Source organism: Psittacula echo (genome assembly GCF_963264785.1).
Source record: "Psittacula echo genome assembly, chromosome: Z".
NCBI classification, from domain to species: Eukaryota; Metazoa; Chordata; class Aves; order Psittaciformes; family Psittacidae; genus Psittacula; species Psittacula echo.
The window spans coordinates 22,500,624-22,524,556 of NC_137742.1; the positions used below are offsets into that span (position 1 = coordinate 22,500,624).

Here is a 23,933-nt window from a genome sequence, read left to right on the forward strand (position 1 = left end):
TTGAGGGCACGCGCTGGGGCTCACACCGCGGCTACCGCCCCAGAGGCGGGCCGGTACGGCAGGAGCAGAGGCATTTCCAGCATATGTGTTCCCTGCTACCTGCCCCGCCGCGACTCGCCCGCGTCAGCTCTTAGCAACCCGCGGAGCCGCGGCGGAAGGCTGGCGCCGCTCTGCCTCACTTCCCTGTCCCCACTCCCCGGGCAGGCCGCTGGAGCTGTGCCGGCCCCCCACGTCCACAACCGAGCGCGTCCGCGCTCAGCCGGTACCGTATTTTCCTGCGGCGCAGCGCAGCTCTACCCGCCCGCCGGCTTTCCCCGCAGAGGTGACCGGGTTGAGGCCGCGGCGGCCCCGCCCCCGCATTCCATTCCCTATATGGCGGTAGAGAGGGGCGCCGCCGGCCACGCCCCCTTTTCCCACCACGCGAGCGAGGCGCGCCCGGGCTTGCGCGCGTGACATCAGCTCGGGGCGGGTTGGGGTAACCGCGGCGCACCGCCCGCCGGCGCGCGGGGCCAGCCTCGCTCAGGCCGTTCTATTTACGTTCGTGCCGCTGATTTGCATAAGCCCCTCCCCTCCGCCGTTGGGATTTGCCCGGCACCGCCCCCGACACCACATAAGGGCAGAAGGAGGCGTGTCCCGGAGGGGCTCGCGGGTGTCCGCTGCCTTCCTGGAGTCGTTTATAGGGTACAGCCACTTCCGCTGTCTGCTTAGAAGCGGCGCGATCATGGCGGAGCGCGGCCAGCTCCCTCCCCCCGCCAAGCGCCTCTGCTGCAGACCCGGCTATGGCTCGGCGTGCAGGCCGGGACAGCGGGCGGGCGGCGCCGGACCAGGCAGCGGGGCGCTCTGTGCCGGACCTTCCTCTGCAGCTGCCGCCGCCGCCCTGGGGCTGCTGCCGCTCGGCAAGACCCAGAGCCCCGAGTCCCTGCTGGACATCGCGGCTCGTAAGGTGGCGGAGAAGTGGCCATTCCAGCGGGTGGAGGAGCGGTTCGAGCGGATCCCGGAGCCGGTGCAGCGCAGGATCGTCTACTGGTCCTTCCCCCGTAGTGAGAGGGAGATCTGCATGTACTCCTCCTTCAACACCGGCTCAGATGACCCCGCCGCCGCCGGTGGGGTCGCCACCGCGCCCGGCGGGGCCGCAGACTCCGCCGCTGCCGCCGACGAGAATCGCCTGCCCTTCCGCAGGGGCATCGCTCTGCTCGACGGCGGCTGCGTCGATAACGTCCTGCAAGTCGGTGAGTCACCGGCCGGGGCCGCGCTCCGGAGCTGGGCCGCCGCCACCCGGGTAGGGCTCCGCCGGCCTCCCCCGCCGAGGGTCTCCCGCTGCATGTCACTCGCCTGCAGTCCGGAAGCCGCCTCCCGCCTGCCTGCCTTACACGGTCCCGGCTGCGGAGCCTTTCCCCTGCCCCGGCAGACTCTGGCGGCGGGTCCGGCAGCGCGGGCGGGGAGCTGCCCCCTGCGGCCGGCACGTACTAGCCGTTTGCTCTCCGGCTGTAATGGGGACCGGCCACCTTCCTCCGCACCATGCCGGGGGTGGAGTTCTCCGCCTCGCATCCAGGACACCGAGTAACTCCCTCACTCTGTGACAGGGCCGCGGCCCCCGGGCGGGCCGCCCCCCGCCTGTCCCTTTAACTCGCCCCCCCACCCCGTCAGAGCGCCGTGTCCGCTCCCCGTAATCTAGCCCGTGTAATCCCGTTTGGTTCTGCCCTCTTCCAGCGCCCACCCCCGGTAATCCGGGTCATCTCTTTACCCCGAGCCACAATAGCGAGGAGATGCCACCCCCTCCATCCCGGGGGGGACCGCCGGTGGAAATGAATCAGCAGAAGGGCGGCCGGCGGGGGAAGGAGGGGGGGGGCGGGATGCGCCGCCGTCCAAAATAAAGACATAAAAGCGGAGTGAGACCCCAGCAGCGGGTGTGCGGAGGGGATCCGCGAACAAAGGCATTTCTAGGGCAGCCGCCGCGGCGGCGGCGAGCCGGAGGGAGGGGGCGCGATCCACCCCGCCTGGGGGTCTGTGGCGGGGGGGAGTTGCTTTGGGATGAGTGCTTCGTGACCGGGAGAGGGGGGGGAAGCGCCGCTCTTCCTCCTCCTGGAACAATATCCTCCCCTTATTTTCCTCCCCCCTAGCCCCACCGCCTGCCGCTGCTCTTCACCCGGTGCGGGCGCCCCGGGTTAACTCCTCCCTGCCTGTGTTTAGAAGGCTGCAGAGGTCGGTGCCCCCCACTTTTGGGGGTCTGTCTGCCTGGCGAGCCCCCCCATTCGCATCCGGGAGCCACCCCCGGCAGACAGCTCCCCCACCGCCGGTGGGTGATGCTCTTTGTGCGACCCGGCCACTTTGTTCTCATTTGCATGTTTATTTGTGTCTCTTTTCCCCCCTCCAGTTTTCTGTCGCTTCCCCTCCTCCTCCCCCGAAAAGGGGAAGCCAAACAAAAGAGCCTTGCTGCTCGTCTTTTGTTGGCGGCGGCGGCACGGGGTGTGTGTGTGTGTGTCTGTGTTTGTGGGGGACGTCGGGATCCCCCCCTCTGTTTTCCTCAAACCCTCTGTCCTGCCCGCTGCGGGTTGTACTTGGCGGGCAGCTCGCAAGCGTGCCATCAGTTTTTCCCGAAGGGCAGCCGTGTCCCTGCTCCCAGGCTCCGTGCCCTTCCCTTCTGCCTACGGGGACTTTTTTTTTTTTTTTTTTTTTTTTTTAATCTAATTAACTTTCTTAAGTTTCATCTTTTGGCTTTCTCTTTCCAAAGGTCTGAGGCACATCTCTGGTTCCTCAGGACTGGCAAAACCAGAAGTAGGGCTTTTTTAGTTGGGTTGGCAGTGCTGAGATTTTTTTTTTTTTTTTCCTTTGCCTTTAGCTTGCACTTGATTCTGTTTGCAAGCGATGAGGAATGACAGGAGTGCACATAGGGAGGGTTTCTTGGCTGATTGCATTTAAGCCAGGAATTCACTGTGAAAATAAAGCCAAGGAGCGATAAATAAAAGATGCAATCTTCTCTAGGAGACAGACACCCAGCGTGGGCTTTGCCTTGCTTGCTTTCAGTGGTGCAATAGGCCTCAGTGAGTAGTTGTGAAAGGAAAAAAGTAACTTTCTGTATGGTTTCAAAAGGGGGGGTGAGCACTATGAAATGTTGGCAAGGGTCAATGCGAAGGAAGAAAATATGCATAAATACAACTAAAGTGTTGACTGCTGCTTCTGGAGCCCTTAAGCACATTCCGAACAAATGCTATACCTACTGCTGAAAATACATCTGCTTTGATGTCTCCCCATCCTCCCCCCCAACCTTATGTGAGTCTCTTTTGGAAGGCTGCACAAAAATAGTAGTAGGAACTGGCGATATGAAACATGTCAGTTGTTCTGACTGAAGGCTTTGGCTTGCCTGGCGAGGGAGGCATGGAGCACTTGAGAGGCTGGGTCCTGCTATAGGAAAGTTCTTGTGTAATTTGGACAGGTAGCTGTATCATTAGGGCCCCCTCTTGCTGACAGTGTACTCCTTGTGCAGCGGAAAGGTGCAACTGTTAAAGCCAGTTCAACTTCAGTGAATTATATTGGACAGAGAATGGAACTGGTTCCATATAATATGGCTGAATATGTAGCATTGAGGAAAATGTAATGTTGAGTTTATGTGAGTGCATGTTTAGCGACCATATAAATGTGAACTCATGTTCTTTGCAGTATGAGTAATGGAAATTCTGTAAATGTTTACTCTTGTACTATGGAAAAGTGCAGTTATTGGACAAAGTACATTTTATTACATATCAGTTCTAACAGCTTTACTTGTAACTCTTAAGTATTACTATAAATGGGGAATACAGGGATTTGATTTCTGAGGGAAAAGCATGAATTTCAGTTCAGTTGTTGTTAAATGGAACCATTCTGAATTTAGTTTTTCTTTCTTCCAGCCTACCCCTAAATAAACATTCAGGCAATTTTATCATGTCCACTTATTGCAAGCAGGAAAACTTCAAAACCTTGTGTCCACAGCCTGATAAAAATCTTCGTGTGATACTGCCCCCCTCCAACTTCATCTCATGTGTGTGATGAAAAGAAAATCATACATAAAAGGAAGATGACACAGTAGTGATAGTCATAAACAACGTTCTCAGTAATCAAGTAGTAAAGTTGTCTGCTAGCTTATTTTGAAGTTGAATGATATTGTACTAGCATAATAATTAGCATCACTTAATTTTGAAATATTATTTTCTCCAAAGAGTTTGGCTTCAGATTTTCATTTGCATCTAATTTATTGATTTTTTTAATAGTTTTTGATATATTGCAATTAGATATGAAGGACTTTCTTTTTTAGTTAATTAAAAAATAAATAAATAAAAAAACCAAACAGAATGCAGTCTTCTAAAGCAGCCCTTTTTAACTGCATAAACCAGAGCTTTTATACCATACATGTTTTTCATTTATTTCAAACCAAGTATTTTTAGTAAAAATTACAGTCTAAACATGAAAGCACTTTGTGAGTAAATACAACAATCTGGGAGGAAAATTAGAAATTGGCTGTGTTTCATTTGGCCAAATTTGTGAAGATGCCAGGAAATAGCAGACGCTTTTAGATGTTGAAGTGTATATTTGGTTTCTGAGGTTAGTCCTGAATTAGTATACAGTACTGTATTGTCGTCACAGCTGTGGCTGTCAAGGTTAGGAAGAGGTGTGATCCCTCAGTAGCACATTTGACCTGGTGGGAGCCCTTAATGCAGCTATTCTAGGAGAAGAAAAAAGCACTGTGCCTCTGCTGGTGTGACCCTTCTTACTTGGGGAAAGACAGAGACTACCCTCGCTGTATGTAGTGCTGTGAAGCTCAGCTTTACTGATGTAGCTGCATCCACATTAGAAGTACTTGAAGTGTTTTTTAATATGACACAGAAGTACTCCTAGAGTATCCTTGTCTGTCCGTAATTTGAGGTTGGGTATTCTTTGTTGCCTAGACCCTGCTTGCTCACATGGGTCTTCCTTTAAAGCATTACAGTCCTTTCCATGGCAGCATGAGGCTTTATAATCATGGTAGTCATGCCTCTTAGGTATGAATGGCAAGGCAGTGAGTTAGAGGGAAGAGACTCTTAGGGAAGGAAAATAATGTAAAGGATTGGCTGGCACTTAGCACAGCTCTAGAATGTAATGTTGATATTGTGAGCTAGAAACCTGCCTTGCTGTGGGAGACGGTTCAGTCAAACAGCATCATTGGCATGCAGCTGCAGACCTCTTTTTCTAAAGCCCCTCAGTGATAGGTGGTTGGGGGATGTAACCAGAATACTTTTTAGAGAAAAAGTGTAGTTTCTCAAGTGTAGCATAATGGTTGGAGCTCCCTGGACATTACTTGACTTGTAAATGAAGTTAAAGACTTGTGATTTCATTTTTTTTTTTTCTGATTTTCTTTTAAAGAGAAGTATTTATCTTCTGACTCAGAGGTTCTTTTATCAGCTATTGTTACAGCTGATTATGCCCCCACTTTTGCTTTCTTTGTTTTAAAAAAGAGCTGAAAGTTGTTGATTACCTTCAAAACCAGAAGCCATATTTTCATGAGGAAGAAGAGAAAGCTTTACGAGACCATGTTGGTAATTGCTGCATGTAATTCTGGTGGAATGTGATTGTAGTCAGCAAATTTCAGATACTTTTAATAAATGATGATTCCAGTTAATAATTTTTGTTCTTTTTAGTCCTCTTTACTCAAAAGAATATGAAATAGGTGAGCAAGCAAAAGAAGTGTAATTTATCTTCGTGCAGGGTTGAGTGCCAACAGTATGTGAAACACCTTTCTGTTGATAAAACCACACCAAATATTTTATTAGCAAAGTTGGCACAAATGTTTTTATGCCATGAATTGAAATGCACCTTTTAGCAGAGATGATGATCTTTGCTGATCCATGCAATATGTATTTGTTGTTGACAACACCTGTAGGACACATGGATATAGTTACAAAAAAATAATAATGCAGGTAAAGTGGTGTGGCAAAATGAAGTCTCCCTAGGTGTAGGCACAGTGTTTTCCATTAACTTCTTGGTGTCCAGTGATACCAAATCATTCTGGTATGTGTAGTGATCTTTTTCCAAGGGTGAAAGGTTGTATTAAACTCTGCCTGTTTAAGGAGAAGTTGATCTGGTGACATGCTGAAGGAACAAGCATGGTTTCTTCCACAGTCAGCCTGATGTTGGGGTTTGGTTCGGAATGTATGACTAAAGCAAGAAATCCAGAATTTGTTAATACAATATTGTGCTAGGGGGGTAAACAAATGATGTCTGACTTTTTGCTGGACTTATTTTGACTTAGTTCCAAGGCTAGTAGAGTCTTGCAAAAATATCTTCATTGATTTCAGTTTCAGCTCGCTTTAAGAAATAACTACCAATGAATGTTCCCAAGTTCTCGAACAGAAAAAAGTAAACTAATTTTGAAATACTTCTTCCTGAAAGGGAGACATCTGAATGCATTCCAGTTTCCTTGTTAGATTTGGAATGCAATGCATTAATTAGGGGACTGCTCAAGCTATTTTCAGTTTGTGTGCTCTGATGTACTATCTTTGACCTTGAATAATTTCTGTGGATCCCCTGAAAAAAGGGGGAGGGAAAAAAGCTTTCTTTCAAGACTAGATTACTAAATGTGGAAGACTTTGTAAACTGGTTCCTGCCTTTTGCACTCTTTCTAAAAATACCTAATCTGGATTTTGAGAGAAAGTAAACGTTTTAGAGTGATTTCAAGGTACAAAAATAAAACCTTATACTGTCTTTAAATGTAATTATGAAGAGTAGGATAATTGTAATAGGACAGTGTCAATACTGTTCTAGAATTTTAGGTTTTAAGGAGAAAATGAGTTGTGAATCACTTCCCATCACAGTTCTTAAAACAAGGAATCCTCTATGGAATAGTTTTATCTTGTGTTTACATAACAAAATTTTTCATTGTTTAAGGTCAGTGTTCATGTTTCATTTCTCCCCCCCAAGTTCAAGGCTTTACTCACTTCCAAGAAAACAATTTTTGTTTTCAAAGCTTGCTTTCTGTGTTAGAAAGCGATTCCATCTCTGTAGATGATCAGATGTTTTGGTATGTAGCAGTTCTTGAATTTGAGCCAGTTGTCATGCCAGCAACTCACGCCTGTGTGTGCGCACTCTATCCCTGTACTCTGTCAGAGATGAACAATTAACTAAAAGCAAAATCTGTGCATGAAAGTAGGCTGGAACTATTTAAAAGTCAGTATTAGACAAACTAGTTTCCTTAAAATTCAGGAGCCAGTTGCTGCATTTTGCTGTGTCATTTGTTTGTGGGTTTTTTTGGTTTTTTTTTTTTTTTTTTTTTTTTTTTTTTTTTTTTTTGTTTTTTGTTTTTTGTTTTTGTTTTTGTTTTTGTTTTTTTTTTAACAAACTTGTTAAAATTGAACCCTTAGTTAAGACTCTGGTGAAGTTCTAATTTAAGAAATATAACCTGCTTTGAGTTAATAGTGTATTATTAGGTACAGCAGTTTTTACTGGTGGAGGGTAAAGTATATCTTACAGCAGACTGTAAGATATGTCTGCACGGGTTCAATTTTAATGTCACCTCCTGTCTGGGTAATCTAGTTATGTCAAGATTAAATTGTGAAGCTTCGTAGTAGTGTACCAAAATGAGAGCAAAATTATGGTAGTACAGGAATGCAGCTGACATCCCTTTACTTTCTTTCTCTTTAGCTGTTTTTTTTCTTTGGGGATTAGGTTTAATATTTACTCCATTTTTCCTTTTTTTGTTTTTTGAAGGCAAAGCCACAAACAAAAACAAAAGGAAAAAAGGGACCACACTATTTTAACTGACAAAAGCTATCCTAATTTATGAATATGCTATGTGTGACAGCAGCTAATTTGAAATTATAAAAAGCTTTCATGTGCAACAAGAGTATAGATTTAATGTGAATTCTGATTGCGTGGAATGCCATCAGCCTGACAGCACGTGAATACTTGAGTACTGTCCAACAACTGCACTTGTTGTTCTGGGAGATCTGTCCCCTTGAACTTCCAGTTTTTCCTCTCGGTTTGCTATCTAAGACTACCTAGGTAAAATGCTTCTCTCAGCTGGATACGTTTGCAGCCCTTGACTTGGCTTTGTAACCTTCTATGACCTGGATCACTAGGGATGTTGGCTGGTACTGTATGCTGGTTTGCATTCTCCTTCAAGCTACATGCCAATTACCATGATTTACGAGATGCCCTTGTGGTGCATTACCCCGCTGTCCTGCAGTGAAGCACGAATACACATCCAGTCTTTGTTGCCTTGGCCCTGCTACTGAAGACCAGGAAATCTAGAAAACTTGTGATGTAAGACCCTATCTTAAAATAGTTTTTTTTCCTGATTTAATTCTGCAAATCTGCAAACAGACCAGAGGAGCGTAGCCTTCTAATAGTAACTACAGTATAGGGAATTCCTCTGTGGTTAAGTTAGAACTGATAAAAGACCTGCTGTGGGAGCTGAGTGGCTGTACAAAAGACTTTCTGGTTTGACAGAATTCAGTATAGACTGAAGCATCTCCTAGTGTGGGCTTTTACCAATGCTTTATTAAACCCTTCTGAAAAATGGAAAACTCTGAAAGAGTTTTCTTCTTGAAAATCTCTGAAAGATTTTTTTTTTTCTTGAAAATCTCTGAAAGATTTTTCTGAAAGGGAATCTTTGACAGTGTTTAAAGTATATTTTAATGTAATTGAGATGCACACCATCATACACTTTGAAAAGGAACACTTAGTTGTTTTAAATTTTTTAGTTATTTTTTCACTCTAACCCCTATTCCTTGTTGCAAGTGAGTACCTTTGGCAGTCTTGAAATATCTAGAAATTGTTGCTTTGGAAATACATGGGCAATGATTGGGAAGATCTGATGTTAATTGGAAGGATAAAATAAAACCTGTCAGTAAGTTTGAATTCGCAGTAGTGAAGCTGGCTGATTGGGTAAATCGGAAGCTCATTTACTGAATTAATGTGATAAAAATTCAGGTGACTTACCTTTTGTCCTGCTTTATTTAACAGTCTGCCTGTTTACATAAGTCATCTTTCATTGTTAATTGGTGTCAGACCTTTAATACGTTATGGAATTGGAAAACTAGGTGGGGAAAAATGGCACAGTAGGAATAAATTTCACAGAAGTAGGCATTAATATTTACCTTTGTAATTTTTTTTGACAAAAGTTAATTGCATTCGAAGGATTGTTTTAAAAGCTGGGAAAAAACAATGTTGCATAGCTGTATGACTTCTAAGAAATGAGACGCTTTGTTGTACACATGCCAAGTTTAACTGCTAACTGGTTACTGACAGCCGGTAGTATTGGAAATATAGTGCATAAACTGTGCAAGAATTGTGCAGCTGACTACAGTGTTTAATTTATACTGACTATTGAAATAAAGGATATTCGACCATTGAGGCACTTAAAATTGGATAAACTGTTTTATGATGTGTGAGACAAATTTACAATCTGTAACAGAGTATTCTAATTATTTTGGGGTTTTTAAACTTGTGGTAAAAGTGAGGGTTTGGGTTAAAGACCTTTACCAGCACTGGCTCTCTCGGATTTGTTTCCATGTGCATGAAATTTGCCTCCTATTTTGTATTAGAGGCTTGCTTTCTCTCTGCTTAGCAGTATTCAGCTGTGTGTGCAAGGCATAGTGGCAACACAGACTCTTTTCAGCGCATCAGTTTCTAGCTTACCCTTGTCAAGAGCAGCTTCACAGTTATTGTTAGTTTACAATTGTTAGCAGCTTGGTAATTATTGTTAGTATTTAATTTCTACGTTCAGCTTTGATATTTTGACTGCCTAAAGTTCATAGAGCACCAATCCATATTCAGTGATGGGATTGATAGTACATTTATGGAAGATAGATATAAATAAACGAAGGTAATGTCCTCGTCAGAGTTTCATATGCTTAGTGGTTGGTCATTTTTTGCTATTTAGCTGCAGCTTTGGCTATGAAAGGACCATGGATAAAATGTTTGTTTTAAGAACTCATTAACAAATACAACTACAGATAATCTCCCTGGAATCTTCTAGAAAACATGGGCAATTCAGCAAAGTTGAGTGGAGAACCTTACAGTAACCCATCGATTACATACACAGCAGTTGCCTCAGTGAAGTACTTATTTTGCTTCTCCTGTTTGCGGAATACAATGTGCTGCTTTGGGAGGGTGAAAAGTACTCTTAGTTAAACACTCATCCGCATATTTACGAAGTTGGCCTCAGAGACCACATTAAACATGGCTTATGCTTCTTCAAGACAATTTTGCTGAGTCTGCTGATTTTAAAAGTTCAGTAACAGGGAAAAATCAATAGTCTAAATGAATTGTTTCATATATTAGCTAAAACCAGGAAACCTGGAATGCTTTTATTCTGAAATACTGCGTTATGACCATTGACAACTGGGACAGCTGGCTGTGCTACTGCTGTTGTACATGCAAAATGAGTCTCAGTTCCTCCATTGATTTAGGTTGTAAACTGAAACCTTGCAAACTGGCTACAATTAATGTCTTGGGGATGAAATATCAGGTGCATTATATTCTGTGTCTGTGCCTGGATTTAGCTGTATTACACAAAAGCATGAAACTTCAGTTTTGCTTCTTCTAGAGCAGAGGGATAAGGATGAGCTAAAATACGTAGCTGTTATTTAGCTTTGTTACTGCAAGCCATGATTTGTGTGAGAGCCATTGTGCAGCTTTACTGATGACATCTAAATGCATGAATTAAGAGCTGACTTCAGCTAAATTTGCTACTAACACATAAATGGAGGGCAGTGACTAGGAATGAGACTTGATGTAACAGATGCCGTGGCAGTTTGATGGGGTAAGGAAGCTGAGAATAACCGGATTAGTGCTACTTAAAAAATTAAGAAGCAGCATACCAGTTAGTTTTACTGACAAGTTTTCAGTAATCAAACTTTATATTGTCATGTATCCTGGAAATAATTTACAGGCTTGATTTCTGATTAGGTAGATAATAAATACAAGTGGCTACAAGCCCAGAGGAGGGCCACGAGGATGATCAGGGGACTGGAGCACCTCTCATATGAAGAGAGGCTGAGAAAGTTGGGGCTGTTCAGCCTGGAGGAGAGAAGGCTGCATGGAGATCTCGTAGCAGCCTTCTAGTATCTGAAGGGGGCCTACAAGGATGCTGGGGAGGGATTCTTCATCAGGGACTGTAGTGACAGGACAAGGGGTAACGGGTTCAAACTTAACCAGGGGAAGTTTAGATTGGATTTAAGGAAGAAATTCTTTACTGTTAGGGTGGTGAGGCACTAGAATGGGTTGGTGAGGCACTGGAATGGGTTGCCCAGGGAAGTTGTGAATGCGCCATCCCTGGTGGTGTTCAAGGCCAGGTTGGACGAGGCCTTGGGTGTCATGGTTTAGTGTGAGGTGTCCCTGCCCATGGCAGGGGGGTTGGAACATGGTGGTCTTAAGGTCCTTTCCACCCCTGACTATTCTATGATTCTGTGATTTGGTGGCAGGAGTGAAGAAGTGCTTAGGAGTAAACAAGAGTTTGGCTCATTGTATAAGATGTACTTGAAGAGAAGAGAGGTAGCAAATGCTTTGACCTTTATAGATGAGAGGCTAGGGAGGTAAGTGGGGGAGTGGTGGTTTCTGAGTTATGGTAAAGGTCAAAGACCTCAGTAAATCCTGAAGAAGTGTATTTTAGGGAGGATATAGTCTGAATGACTTCTTCCTCTACATGGTCTATCCTGTGAGGGTATTAGTAAAGTCAGGGAAGCTGATATATTCTGTCCTACAACACGAAACAGGTGGGCAAAACTACCTCAGCTGTCTTTTGGCTTTTGAAGTCATATAGTATGTTTAAAGTTACCAAGTGGGTGTTCTCTTGGCCTCTCTTTTCAACTTATGTCCCCATTTCAGCTTTATAAATAAGGTGTCTGACGCATAAAGGAAACACTCTGTTTTTCAGAAAGCGCTTTCTATTTGAAGGGTATTTGTCAGATGGTACTTTATCAGAAGCAGAAGCTCCTGTTCTGTTGAGTCATGGCGGCTCAGTCATTACAGTGGTAAAACAAAACCATTGACTTTGCTTTGTACAAATGTTTGAAATGGATTTATTCATAGTTAAATGTGCATTGATAAGATCATAGGATATAACTGAATTTCTTTTACTGTAAGCCATAGTGAAACCGTGGCTTAATTCTCCTCGACAGGCAATAAATGGCTTAATTTTAAGCACTATATATTGCAAAAAGAGGAGACATGTTTTCTTATATTTTTCTTTTTTTTTTTTTTCCCACAATAGTGAATATTTGTAGTACCCAACCTTGCAAACAACAGATTTTTTTTTTTTTTTTTTTTCCAGGGCTGTATATTGTGCTGACCTGGGAATAAGGATGGGGGGGGGTGCAGTGAGGAAAAACAGGAATCTGATGAAGAGTGATGCATAGCTTTATTAGACAAAGGTAGGAAGAGGAAGGAGGAAGAGATCTGTCTGAGTTGCTACAATGGTGATCAAAAGGACTGGAGAATTTTTTCCTGTGGCTAAGAAGAGGCGATGTGGAAGACAAACTTGTCATTGGTAGCGGTCAAAGATAAATGGTAAAGATTGGAAAGTAGAACAAATGTGAGCATTGTAATCTCAGTAACTAAGAGATCCAAAGTTTAGTTTGGTTCAAGAGGAAGTACTTGTGTATGCATGGGGGGACAAGGAAAAGTGCTGATGTGGTTAGGAATCTGATTATTCCTAGGATGTACAGTAAGCTGAAAAGTAGGAAGATGGGGGTAAGATCAAAGCTGCTACTTCCTGATTACTCAAAGTGTGAAATGGTAGCTAGTGAAAAGTTAGACAGGATGAATGGAAAGATGTGAATCATGGGCATGGACTTCAGTGAATTGTGCCTGTTATGAGGTCCAGCTTCCCCTCCCTCTTTGAATAACAAAAGGAAGTTAAGAAGTAGAGATAAAGTGTTGAGAAATGTCTATTGAAAGGAAGCAGAGGAGGATGACTGCACAATGAGACACTGAACTGTGATTTTTAGGAAGTAAAAGAAAACCACAAAAGCCAGTAAAAGTCTAAAGTTCTGGGAGAGGAATCATAGATTTATAAAAGTGCTGAAAGGTACAGGAATCCAAAACCTGAAACACATCCAGAAGAGATCTCCTCTGAAGACCTTGATGAGAGCTGTCCCAGTATGATACTGCACTGGAACCAGCAAAGGCCCAATGCAGAACCACATTCCAGGCAAGGGCCTTGGCGTGCTCAGTGACTTGACTGCGGGAGCGAGGTGGTGGTGATGTGGGACAGGTAGTGTGATACAACATAAACCCCTCAGGCAAAAGTTAATGGGTGAACAAGGTGGGAGAGTCAGCAGCATAAGAGCGCACAAAGAAGTCTACATATTAGCTTAGCACGCATGTAGCTTGATTGGTAGGCATGGGTGGCTACCTGTAGCTGTGTTTTGGGCCAGCAGCCTGGGAGGGATAGCACTGCGTTCAGCCTTGGTGGGGAAATGAATGTCCTGAGCATGGAGATGGGTGTGAGTGAATAAGGCAGAAAGAGCAGATCCATCACTGCAGTCAGTATTGTAGCTGATGCTGGTTTGAAATGCCAGCAGTGGAGTGGGAAGGGTATGTTTGCAGGGTGGTGTGGAGTGGGACTGCTGTGGAAGTAGCCTGCAATTTAATCTTCATCAGTAGTGCATACAAGTAGTGTTAAGTTGCCAGAAGCATGTTCAGCACAGGCTGGAGAGGCCTTTGATGTGCTTGTCCCCCACAGAGCCCTTGCACCCTGCTCTCAGCTCCGAGCAGCTCCTCCTCCTCAGGCGTAAGCACTGCTGGACCTTTGGTCAGTTTGCTTTCCAGGAGGAACGAATATGTGTTTGTGAGCAGGGGACTGCTCTGGGGTTTGTTAGTAATACGTGTTGTAGGTGTCTTAACAGTGTCTGGTGTGGTGGTTACAACTTACCAGCCTTGACATGGACATGCTGGTACAGTGGTACAGGGCCTCCACTGGCTTGAGCTGTGTGTGTCTTGCTGTTCAGAGGCTCTTGCACAGGCCTGCAAAACCTTGGCTTTGTTATAAAGGTAGTGGGGTGATCAGAGGCCAAGGCCAGTGTTCTGTGTTCTTTGGAAGCGCAGGTTTAAAGCTAAAATACAAGCCTCATGTCTGTCTTCTTTCTAAGGCTAGTAACCTTAGGTTGCCTGACAAAGATTATAAATTACAAAGGCCATAAACCTTTACTGTGAGAGAAGTTGAAACTGTATTTCCAGTTACAATTTAGCAGTGTTATCACTCTTGCCCATCCCTTCTTCTAGGGAGGGGGCACATTCCTGGTTGGCCAAGCCTGCTGCCCTGAGGAAACTCGCTGATAGAGCAGCACAGCAGGACTGTGAGCACAGGGGTCCTCCTCTAAGAGCCCATTCCAGCAGACTTGCTCTCTCTTGTCACTTGGTGAACTCTTTCAAGGACGGACTATGAAACAGGCCTATCAAAATAAATATTTTCCATTATGAAATATTTGTCATGAATATGGTAAATTAAATAACTGACTCATTTACTGTGCCGTGACTCATTTACTGCTCTGTGCCTCATTGTGTAACTCTTAGAAAAGAAAATGTGTGTGTGTGTGCTTACAAACTCGTATTTTGGAAAGGTTATTTTCTTGTGATTGTCATTTACGAACTTCACTCACTGTGAAGACCACTGTGTGTTATTCACCCTGAAGTTACATAGTTGCTTTAGGCTGATTTCAATGCAGGCTGCTGGCAAAGGGATGCTGCAGTTCTCAAGCTTGCAACTTGTGCCAGGGCTTGTGGAGCTGCATGGTGAGCCAGAAAACTGGCCTGGTTATGAAGTCAGATCTTGCTTGGTGAGTTTTACCTGGTTTATTGGCTGAGAAAATGCTAGTGTTGATTCAAGGGAAAGGAGATTGCAAGAGGGGCGCATTGAGAAGGGCAGGGCTTTTTTCTGTGTCAGTCGCACTTGGGCTGGTTTAAAGTGACCATGAAGACCTGACTGCTGCCTGGGGAAAGGAGATGGCTGCTTTATCTTGGAATTCACCTGTGGCAGAAGGTGGCCTATTTGTTCCAGAGGGATCGTCATGGGCCCTTCCTGAGCTCAGCCTGTGTGTAGTGGCCTCTAAGTGTGCAGTCTTTCACATCTCTTCATTCACAGTGTCTTACAAAACCTTGGCCAAGTGATGAGTACCTCTCACACTCTAGTGGTTAAAAGAAGCCAGACAAATCTTTAAGAGTACAGGAAAGGGGAAGTAAATACCTAACTGCTTACTCCAGATGTACATAATCATGTCTCCCTGTCTGCATAGGTGTTACAAAAGGTGCTTTTTGCCTTCAAATTTCATATCTTTGCCCTTCTTTTGAGATGGTGCTGAGCTTCAGCATATTTGTGTATAACACAGATTTTCCAGGCAATTTTTCTGTTTACTATGCAGCAGTCTGGTGACCAAATAATGCGTTTGATGTTTGTTTTCATTCATAGCTGTTGACTTCAGTTGCTAAGCTAAGTGTTCACAGCTTTTTGTCTGGTTATGCCTGCTGAGCCAACATAGCTAAGAACAAGCTGGAGTCTCCCCTTTGCTTCTTGGATCTGTTGCTACTCATCAGTCTCACTAGAGGCTGTAGGGTCGTGGTGATATAGCAGAGATTTCAGTTGCCTTGCATAGTCTTTATTACTGGTAGTAGTGCCTGAGAAGAAAATGATGTAGCATAACTCTGAGATCTCAAGCTAAGTTTGTAGGGCTGGCACATAAAAGGGAAGAACCCTTACTGCTTGTAAACCAACTACTTTTGATATGAACCTCACTAAGAGTCTAAAATAGCTTTGTGAGGTTCCAATATCATTATTGCTTCCCCAAGTAGAACAGCAGTTGAGCAGAATGTTGTTGCTTTTGTAGAACTTGCTTAGTGTGGAAGCTAAATGACAGACAGCTGCTCTGCTAAGTGAGGCGTATTTACTGAAATGATCAGTTTTCAGGAGTCAAAGCCAATGTGTGATCTATTCCAGATGGACCTAACTAATGCAGAACTAAGCTTGCCTATAACTGGTGGAGGGAAAAAGGGTATTGGAAGCACTGTTGCACACTTCACAGTGCAGATGAGTTCATTTTCAGGGCAGAAATGGCTTCACTTTACCATAAAGAGAGATTTCATGGGGCTTTATATGGGTCTGTCTGAGAGAGGATGCTTTGGCTTTCTCAACTGCTTGCTCTGGGGGAGATTAAAGTTTATGACTGGCTTGCTTTCAGCAGTAGCCCGCTTTCATGAAGAAGGACTGATCTGGGTTGCTTACTTGCTAAAGCCCTCCTATGGCTTTGCCTAAACATTGTCGCTGTCATGCATGAGGGAGAGGCCAGGTGCTTAAGTTGTACAGAGCTTAAAGTGAGGTACTCAACCTCTCCTGGTTGTTTCCTGCTGGAAGAGGGCTTGCGTGACCCTGATTCAAGTGTCTAGTTCCTGACCTCTGCCGGTGGTGCTTGCCATACATATTTATCCAGGCTCCTAAACGAAGTATTTCCGTTTGAGGAAGATGAAGTTACCTAGTCTGGTATCTTTCCTGCTGCACTGCTGCGCTGCTGACAGTCTTATGAAGTTAGATGCCTTCTTTCTGTCAAATCATGTGTTAGGCTGATCACAGGTGTTTGATGTGTATATACTCTCATAACCTGGCTATGATTTCTGCAAGCCAGGTTTGTTAAAGAAGTACCAGCTTGGACTCTTGTCCATTAAAGAGAATGATCAGTCTTTCCATTTTTGTGCCAGTTAGTGTGGTTTCATGGCTCTCTGTTTTTTAACCACTCCACTTCTACTCCTGCTTCCTCTTCGCTATTTTGAAGACAGATACAATCAGGGGAAACGGGCTGTTCGAAACAGGGTATTGAGCTATGCACAGTGCTGTTGCTCACATGAAGTGAACAAATAGGAGAGAGAGCGATCCCCATGAGTAATGCAAAAGGTTCTTTAAACACTGTCAAATAAAACAGAAGTGTTTAATTTTGAAGCTTGTGTAAGTTGTATTCAGTGTAATAAGTACTACCCCAGAAAGAATGAAGGCTTACGGGTCCTGAGTGGGGCAAGAGGAGAGGAGCAGTGCTTGTAGGCTTCGTTTTATCTTCATGAAATTCTTAAGTTCTGTCATTTGCTATGCTTGGACGTGTGTACTGTAATTACTATATTTGCACAAATCCAAGATTGTGACACAGTTTCAGGTTAGTCTAGAAAAAGTATTTTAAGTTATAACTGAGTATCATTTGTCTTCAATCTGGGGAAAATTTTTTATGCCTCAGTGAAAAAGCATTGTTTTCTTGGAAAGGCACTTAAGAGGGTGAAACTTGGGATTTTTGTGCACTGCAGTTGAGTGAGCCTCCTCAAACCTGCCAAACTTAAACCTTACTGGGATTGATGTTTGTTAAGTGAGCAGAGAGCTCAGAGTGGATGTTCTCATCAGAGCTCTGGGGTTGAGTGGAAAGGTCTACCACCAAACCCCAGAAGAACGTACTTAGGTGTTTGCACACGATTTGCTCACAGGTTCAGAACTCTGCAGAACTGGTTCAGGAATCCTGGCTTGCACTTGCCATCCTTGCCAAAGCCCTCCAGAGGCATTACGTAAATACCCTTGCACCAGCTGGAGGTGAGAATGCTGCCTGTGGGTGCGCAGCCAAGAGCTGCTGCGCCTCAGCTGCTCGCTGCTACTTCCTCTCTCAGACCTTCATCTCTCACCTCCTCGAGACAGCTGACTGCTTTCCACCGGGGGGGTGAAGTCTTGCGGATTACTTACAGTCACTGCTGGGGGACTGTCCACAGTGCAGTTTCTGCAGAGCAATGAATGTGCCACCAGCTGTGCATTTGCACAGTCTTTGTTGCTGCAGGAGGTGTGAAGTTATACAAGGTTGTTTGACGTAGTAGCGAAGTCTCCGACAACTCTTGGATTTTAGGTTTTGAAGATAGGAGGAAAAGGTCTTACTGGTTCAGATAGCTACTGCTACTGCTGAAATTGTTCATGTAGTTTTAGCCACTTCAGCGCTATCTGAATTCAGGCCAGAGTTCCCGTCAGCTACACTGTGCAGATGGCAGATTTAGTTCATGTGGTAGTCTCTTTAAATGTATCAGTCTTTAAAGATAGAATTGTGTGCAGACTAGGAGCTGGAACTCATGAAATTACTTTTACCACACAATTTCTGCTGAGTGCATCCCAGAAGAGCTTAAGAGTGTGTACAGTGATTTGATAGGTTTCCATCAAGTTGAATCTCTTACAGATTTGGGATGCAAGTACCGGGTCTGTTTTAGCTCACAATAATTGGGCAGAAACAGCAGGCTCAGAATTGGCTGGTCTGAATCTTTAAGAGGTGCTGCCTAATAGTGTTTTTGCAAGAATAGCACTACAGCAGGTAATAAAAAGATGATGTTCTGTGTGTAATGGTTGAAACCTTAGCTATTGGGAGGTCTCAGAAGAACATTGTTCACTGAAATCATGTGTATGAAACTTCGCTTTTAGATAGTAGTGGCTATTTCTCTGCCCATGGCAGGGGGGTTGGAACTAGATGATCTTAAGGTCCTTTCCAACCCTAACCATTCTGTGATTCTATGATTGTTGACTTAGACCAGTGTGAATGCTTAGTAAATTGGGAAATTAAATTTTAAAAAAACCCAACCAAAAACCAAACAACTAAAAGCAATGTGTCAGTTTTGGAAATACTGTCATCCTTAAGAAAAGGAAAAACCTAGATGATGAGTGATGGTGAATATAAAGGGCCATGCTGTGCTTCTCATTGAGCTTCATGATGGTTTCAGTTAATTTGTTTCTGTTCCTCCCTCCTCCTATGTAGTAGTGATGAGAAAGAAAGACAGAGGTAAACCTGACCACCATGCTGTTCATTTTGAAGAGACAGTTGAGATTCAAACTACTTATTTGTAAGCAGAATGCGATGTTGACCTCATTACAATGATTGTGAACTTTTTGAAATCCTTCAACTCTTAATTGCTAAAAACTTGCAGTCTTGATGATTGCAAACTTTTTAATACCTTTTTGTATTATGATTATTCTGAATGCAATTAGGCACATCTCGATTAAGCCTGCTTTAATTTGATGCATATGGAGAGAGTGAACACAACACAAAGGAGAAACCTCAGCGGGAAGTTGGAATAGCTTCACTTAACCTGGTCACTTAGCAAAACGTGTATTTCCTCAGCAGATGGAATAAAGCATGCATGTGCTGTATCTTGGTCGTCATTTGAAGTTTATACCTCGAATAAATTATCAAACCAGGAACTGTACCATAATTGGCAGGCTGTTTTAGGAAGAAAAACCAAAAAATATCACTGAAAGCTGTGAAATTCTTGAGCACACGAGAAAGGTACAGTAACTTTTTTCTTCTGTTGACAGTGTTCAGAGTTGATATACATCTGCCCTGTTAGATTTATATTGGCCCACTTGGTGTTTCACTTAAGAGTGGGAACAGGACCTGTAGAAAAATCTTCATTAGCCCTGTCTGATAGTGATGACTTTGCTGTTCCTCTTGCTAATGGTCTCACATTTCACATTGGCAGTTAGCAGGGGAATAGCCTGTTTTTGGCAATCTGAGGTTAATTACGTTTATTGTGCTGTTTACACAGACTAATTTTGAAGGCTCATACAAGATAGGTATGAAAAGGAGCAGGGGGGGAAAAGAATCCCTCAGAATATATTTAAATACTTGTTGAGACTTTCTTCCATCATAAACACAGAAACTGCTTGCCAGCTTTCATTTTCTGCCAGTGGTAATAGGTTTTGCGTACATCCACAGCTGTTTATTGTGTGAACAGCTGACTAAAGCTCAGTCTTCCAGGGGTAAGGTGAGCTGCCCTCTGGGTAGAATAAAGACCTTTAGTTGTGGGGGCAGGCTTTTTTCTGCAGTAGCACAAGTGTAAAGGCAGCTGACAGCATAAGTGCAAATCTGAAACATATCTGGAAACTTAATTCCCCCAATTGTGGTGTTGCTGAAGTGCACAGATTTATTTTTATCTTATTGTCTTTTAAGGATGTTAATATTGAGCAAATGAAACTGTATGCTTTTGTATGCAGTTTTTTGGATTGTAAGAAATACTGTAATACAGAGAAAATACAGGCAAGGAAGTGCTTGCACAAGTGGTGAGATTTGTCTTGTCGTGAGGAATGGGGGGTCAGTGGGGTTAAACTAGATTAAATAAATAAACCCTGTAGGTCTTGGAGCTCTTGGGTTTTCCTGAATTCTGTTGGGAGTGTTATGGAAATATTTATTCAAAATAAGCAACCCCTAATGTTTGTAAAACAGTATCTTGATGTGCTTGCTTTTTTAGTGCTCCTTCCACAGCCATGGTACCTCTTATTTTGCATATATGTTATTACTTAGATAACCTAAAAGGAATGGTAATAATCTGCTCCTTTTTTTTCCTTTGTATCTAAACCATTACATTAGCCTTGATCTAGCTTTTCTAAGATTTTGGAATGTCACCAGAGGAGGAGGTGATGCGTGCTGAAGAGGCCCCACCATATAATAAACTGTCAGAAAGTGAAAAGCAGTATGCCTTGTTTACTGATGGGTCCTGCCGTATTGTGGGAAAGCATCGGAGATGGAAGGCAGCTGTATGGAGTATGTATATCTTTGCTCGGATAGATCGTCTCTCAACTGTTTGAAATCCTGGGACAGTTTTTCCACAGCTGAAATGATGGAAGGGGTGAGATTGTCTTCAAACTCTCGGAGCTGACGAATCATTTCATCCCCTGTTGGTGGTACTACGTCATTCCAGGTTATTGATGCCAACGAGTGGGCATATGATGACAGTGCACTCCATGTAAATTTCCACCATGTGGGTGGCGTGCATTTGACTTCATCGAGATCTACGGGTGCATTCCCGGCATCCAGCCTGCGATAGATCATCTCTACAATGGCTGATTCCTTCAGAGACTGGATGCCTTTCTCTGTTGTGGTCCAGTTGGCCGAATGACTCATAACATCATCCTTGTATGGAATCCTTTTTTTCACAGCTGCCAAGCACCGCCTCCAAATGCTAAGGGACTGTTTCTCTTTTGCAATTCCTTTGTCAATTCCCCCTTCCCTAGCAAGTGATCCCAGCTGCTTAGCTTCACTACCTTCTAGTTCATGACCGTTGGCCCCATTGTCCCAGCATCGGAGCAACCAGCTGATGATGTGCTCCCCTGGTTGACGGGTAAAATCTTTTTGCATATTCTGTAGCTCGGTTGAGGTCCGGGATTGAGAAGTCACCTCTTCTTCTTCTTCTGCCTCTGATTCATGTAATAATAACTCTTGTTCAGATGCTGTCCTGTGTAGTAAGTGTATTGGTTCTTCGTCCTTCTTCACTGTACAGGTTGCTTTTTGTGCCTCTTGTTTGCTTTTCCCCTTGCGTACAGGGCATGCAATATTGGAACAAGTTGGTCCTCTGGTTTAGCTGCAGTGATTATCACTGTGGTTGGAGTGGCTGCGGTACCTGTTGTCAGTGTTATTGCAGCCGCTGTGCTTGAGGGTTGAGTAGCACCAGCAGCTGTGCTGTCTCTTGCTGTCAGGGTTTGGGTAGCTGCTGTACTTGTCACTGGGGTTGCTGTAGTTGCTGTGCTTGGAGTTGGATTAGCTGTGTTGTCTGTTCTAGTCAGAGTTTTACTTCCTGCTGTACTTTTCAGGGTTGGTACAGTTGCTGTACTTGGAGTTTGAGTAGCTGCATTATCTGTTGCTCTGCCATCAGATCCAGAGACACTTTTTTCCCTTTGAAGGTGGTGGATAGTGTTGAACAGGGCTCTGTAAGCATAGGCCAAGCCCCAGCACGTTGACATGATTTGTCCCTCTCTGGTATGACCAGAATGACAACACACCTCATTTAAGTGTTTTACTAATTTTTCTGGATGTTGCACTTATTCAGTGGTGAAGTTCCAAAGCACTGGAGGGGCCCACTGGCCTAGATACTTGTCCGTACTATCCCACACACCCTGCCACTCATGACTGTCCAGCCTCAAGGAAAATCTCTTGGTCTTCCTATATCGTTGTCTAACCCTAAACAAGGCCCAAACCCGACTCTGCTTAACTTTCAAGATGAGACAAAATGGTCATGGGTAAAACACACTCTGTATGCATGCCAACATGGTGATCCCCATCACAATAAGCAGGCAGGTCTCAAGGGTACTCAAAGGCCATTCAAAACCTTCAGAACTTTCAAATGATGCTGTAAACTGTCTGGTGGGGGGGCTGGGAGTGTAAGGGAAGGTTCACCACCCGAGGAGGGAAAAAAGATGTGTAATTGCTAAACACTTCCATTGTATACCTCCCAAAGTACAGAGGTGATGACCACACTGGGAATGCAAGCCAGATCAGTTTCACGATCAATGAGTCTATTGTATTACAAGTCATTTCCATAAAGTACAGCAAAACAAGAACCTTAGCCCATGCCCCCCAGCCGATAAACAGCAAACACCAGCTGTAAGTAAGGTACGACATGCTGAAATTCTGAGATCAAGAGCAACAACTTTGAGAGCCAATAACTCAGCATTGTGACGAGTGACTATTAATGCAAAACAGTGAATGCTTATCGCAAATACAATTAGACACACTCTGGTCAGATCTGCTGTTATCTCAACCCTTCGTGCTCCATGTTGGGATCCACAAAGAACTGTCGTGGTTTAAGCCCAGCTGGTAGCTCAGAACCACATAGCTGCTCATTTGCTCCCCCCAGCCTTTCCTCCCACCGCTCCTGGAGAGATGAGGAGGAGAATCGAAAGAATGTAACTCCCACGGGTTGAGATAAGAACAGTCCAGTAACCAAGGTATAACACAAACCACTACTGCTACCACCAATAATAATAATGATAAGGAAATAACAAGGGAAGAGAATACAACCACTCAGCACCCGCTGACCGATACCCAGCCTGACCTGAGCAGTGATCTAACCCTTCCGGGTAACTGCCTCCTGTTTATATACTGGGCATGACGTGCTGTGGTATGGAATACCTCTTTGGTTAGTTTGGGTCGGGTGTCCTGTCTCTGTTTCCTCCTGGCTTCCCCTTCTCCCTGGTAGAGCATGAGACTCAGAAAGTCCTTGGTCAGAGTAAACATTACTGAGCAACAACTAAAAAGATCGGTGTTATCAGCGCTGTTCTGATATGAAATAACATTTCTGTCTTTTAACATTTCATTGGGATGTTTAATTGATAGTGAATATTAAAATGCAGATACTTAATTTCACTAATGAAAGTTTTTATACTACATTCATTAAAGTCCATTTTTTATCTTGTTCAGTTCTTTGCCATTCATAAAATCTTAAAAATACCGCTGTTCTAAGTGCCATATCTTTCATGTAACTAAGCTCACTGCCTACTAGCACAGACTTGAATACTTGGGCTGCTTTTGCAGAGGGTAAATCAAGATGCAGTGTGTTCACTGTATAATAAAAAATGATTTACAATTGGACACAGCCACCTTTTACCTAAGCCCTTTACGCTGTTTTAAAATCACTCTGCTTTGCAATTATTCAACTATATTGGCTGTAAAGAGGAAAAGATTGTCATATTTTAGAATTCTTTTCTTAAAGGGCATAGTGCGTATGTGAAAAGTGAAACAGTTCACTTATGAACTGTTAATAATGACTTACGACTTGTGTACAGGGTTATCAAAACACAGTGTTCTCAACACTAAATTATACAGTGAGTTATACTATTCAAAACGTTCTGTATTAGAGACAAAGCTCAGCTGAGTCAGACACAGAATGATCATGCATGGCAGTCACTCTGTTTGCTGCACCAAGCCAAAATGACCTATCTGTACTATATTCTTGACTTTTTTTTTTTTCTCCCTTATACTTGTTCTTTGTCAGCTTTTAAAAGCACCCTTTGGGTTATGTAAATCAGCCTTATGGGAGCTCAAGAAATCATTTTTGGTTCCCTTTGGCTAGACACTGGTATCAACATGTGCCCCTTCCTTCTCTTCTGGCCCCCTCTCCAAATTCTTGTTTTCTGCTGTGTTCTTCATCTGTTGTAAATG

The 23,933-nt window shown here is 43.8% G+C and overlaps 1 protein-coding gene across 1 annotated transcript in view; it reads left to right on the top strand.

Annotated features, from left to right (window-relative positions):
- Positions 1-706: 706 nt before the first annotated feature.
- ZSWIM6 (zinc finger SWIM-type containing 6) overlaps positions 707-23,933 on the top strand; it is a 134,722-nt gene continuing 111,495 nt past the window's right edge. Inside the window, exon 1 of the mRNA XM_080636515.1 lies at positions 707-1,229. Within this exon, the coding sequence (XP_080492641.1) occupies positions 722-1,229 (508 nt within the window). The 5' untranslated portion in view covers positions 707-721. The remainder of the gene's footprint in view (positions 1,230-23,933) is intronic.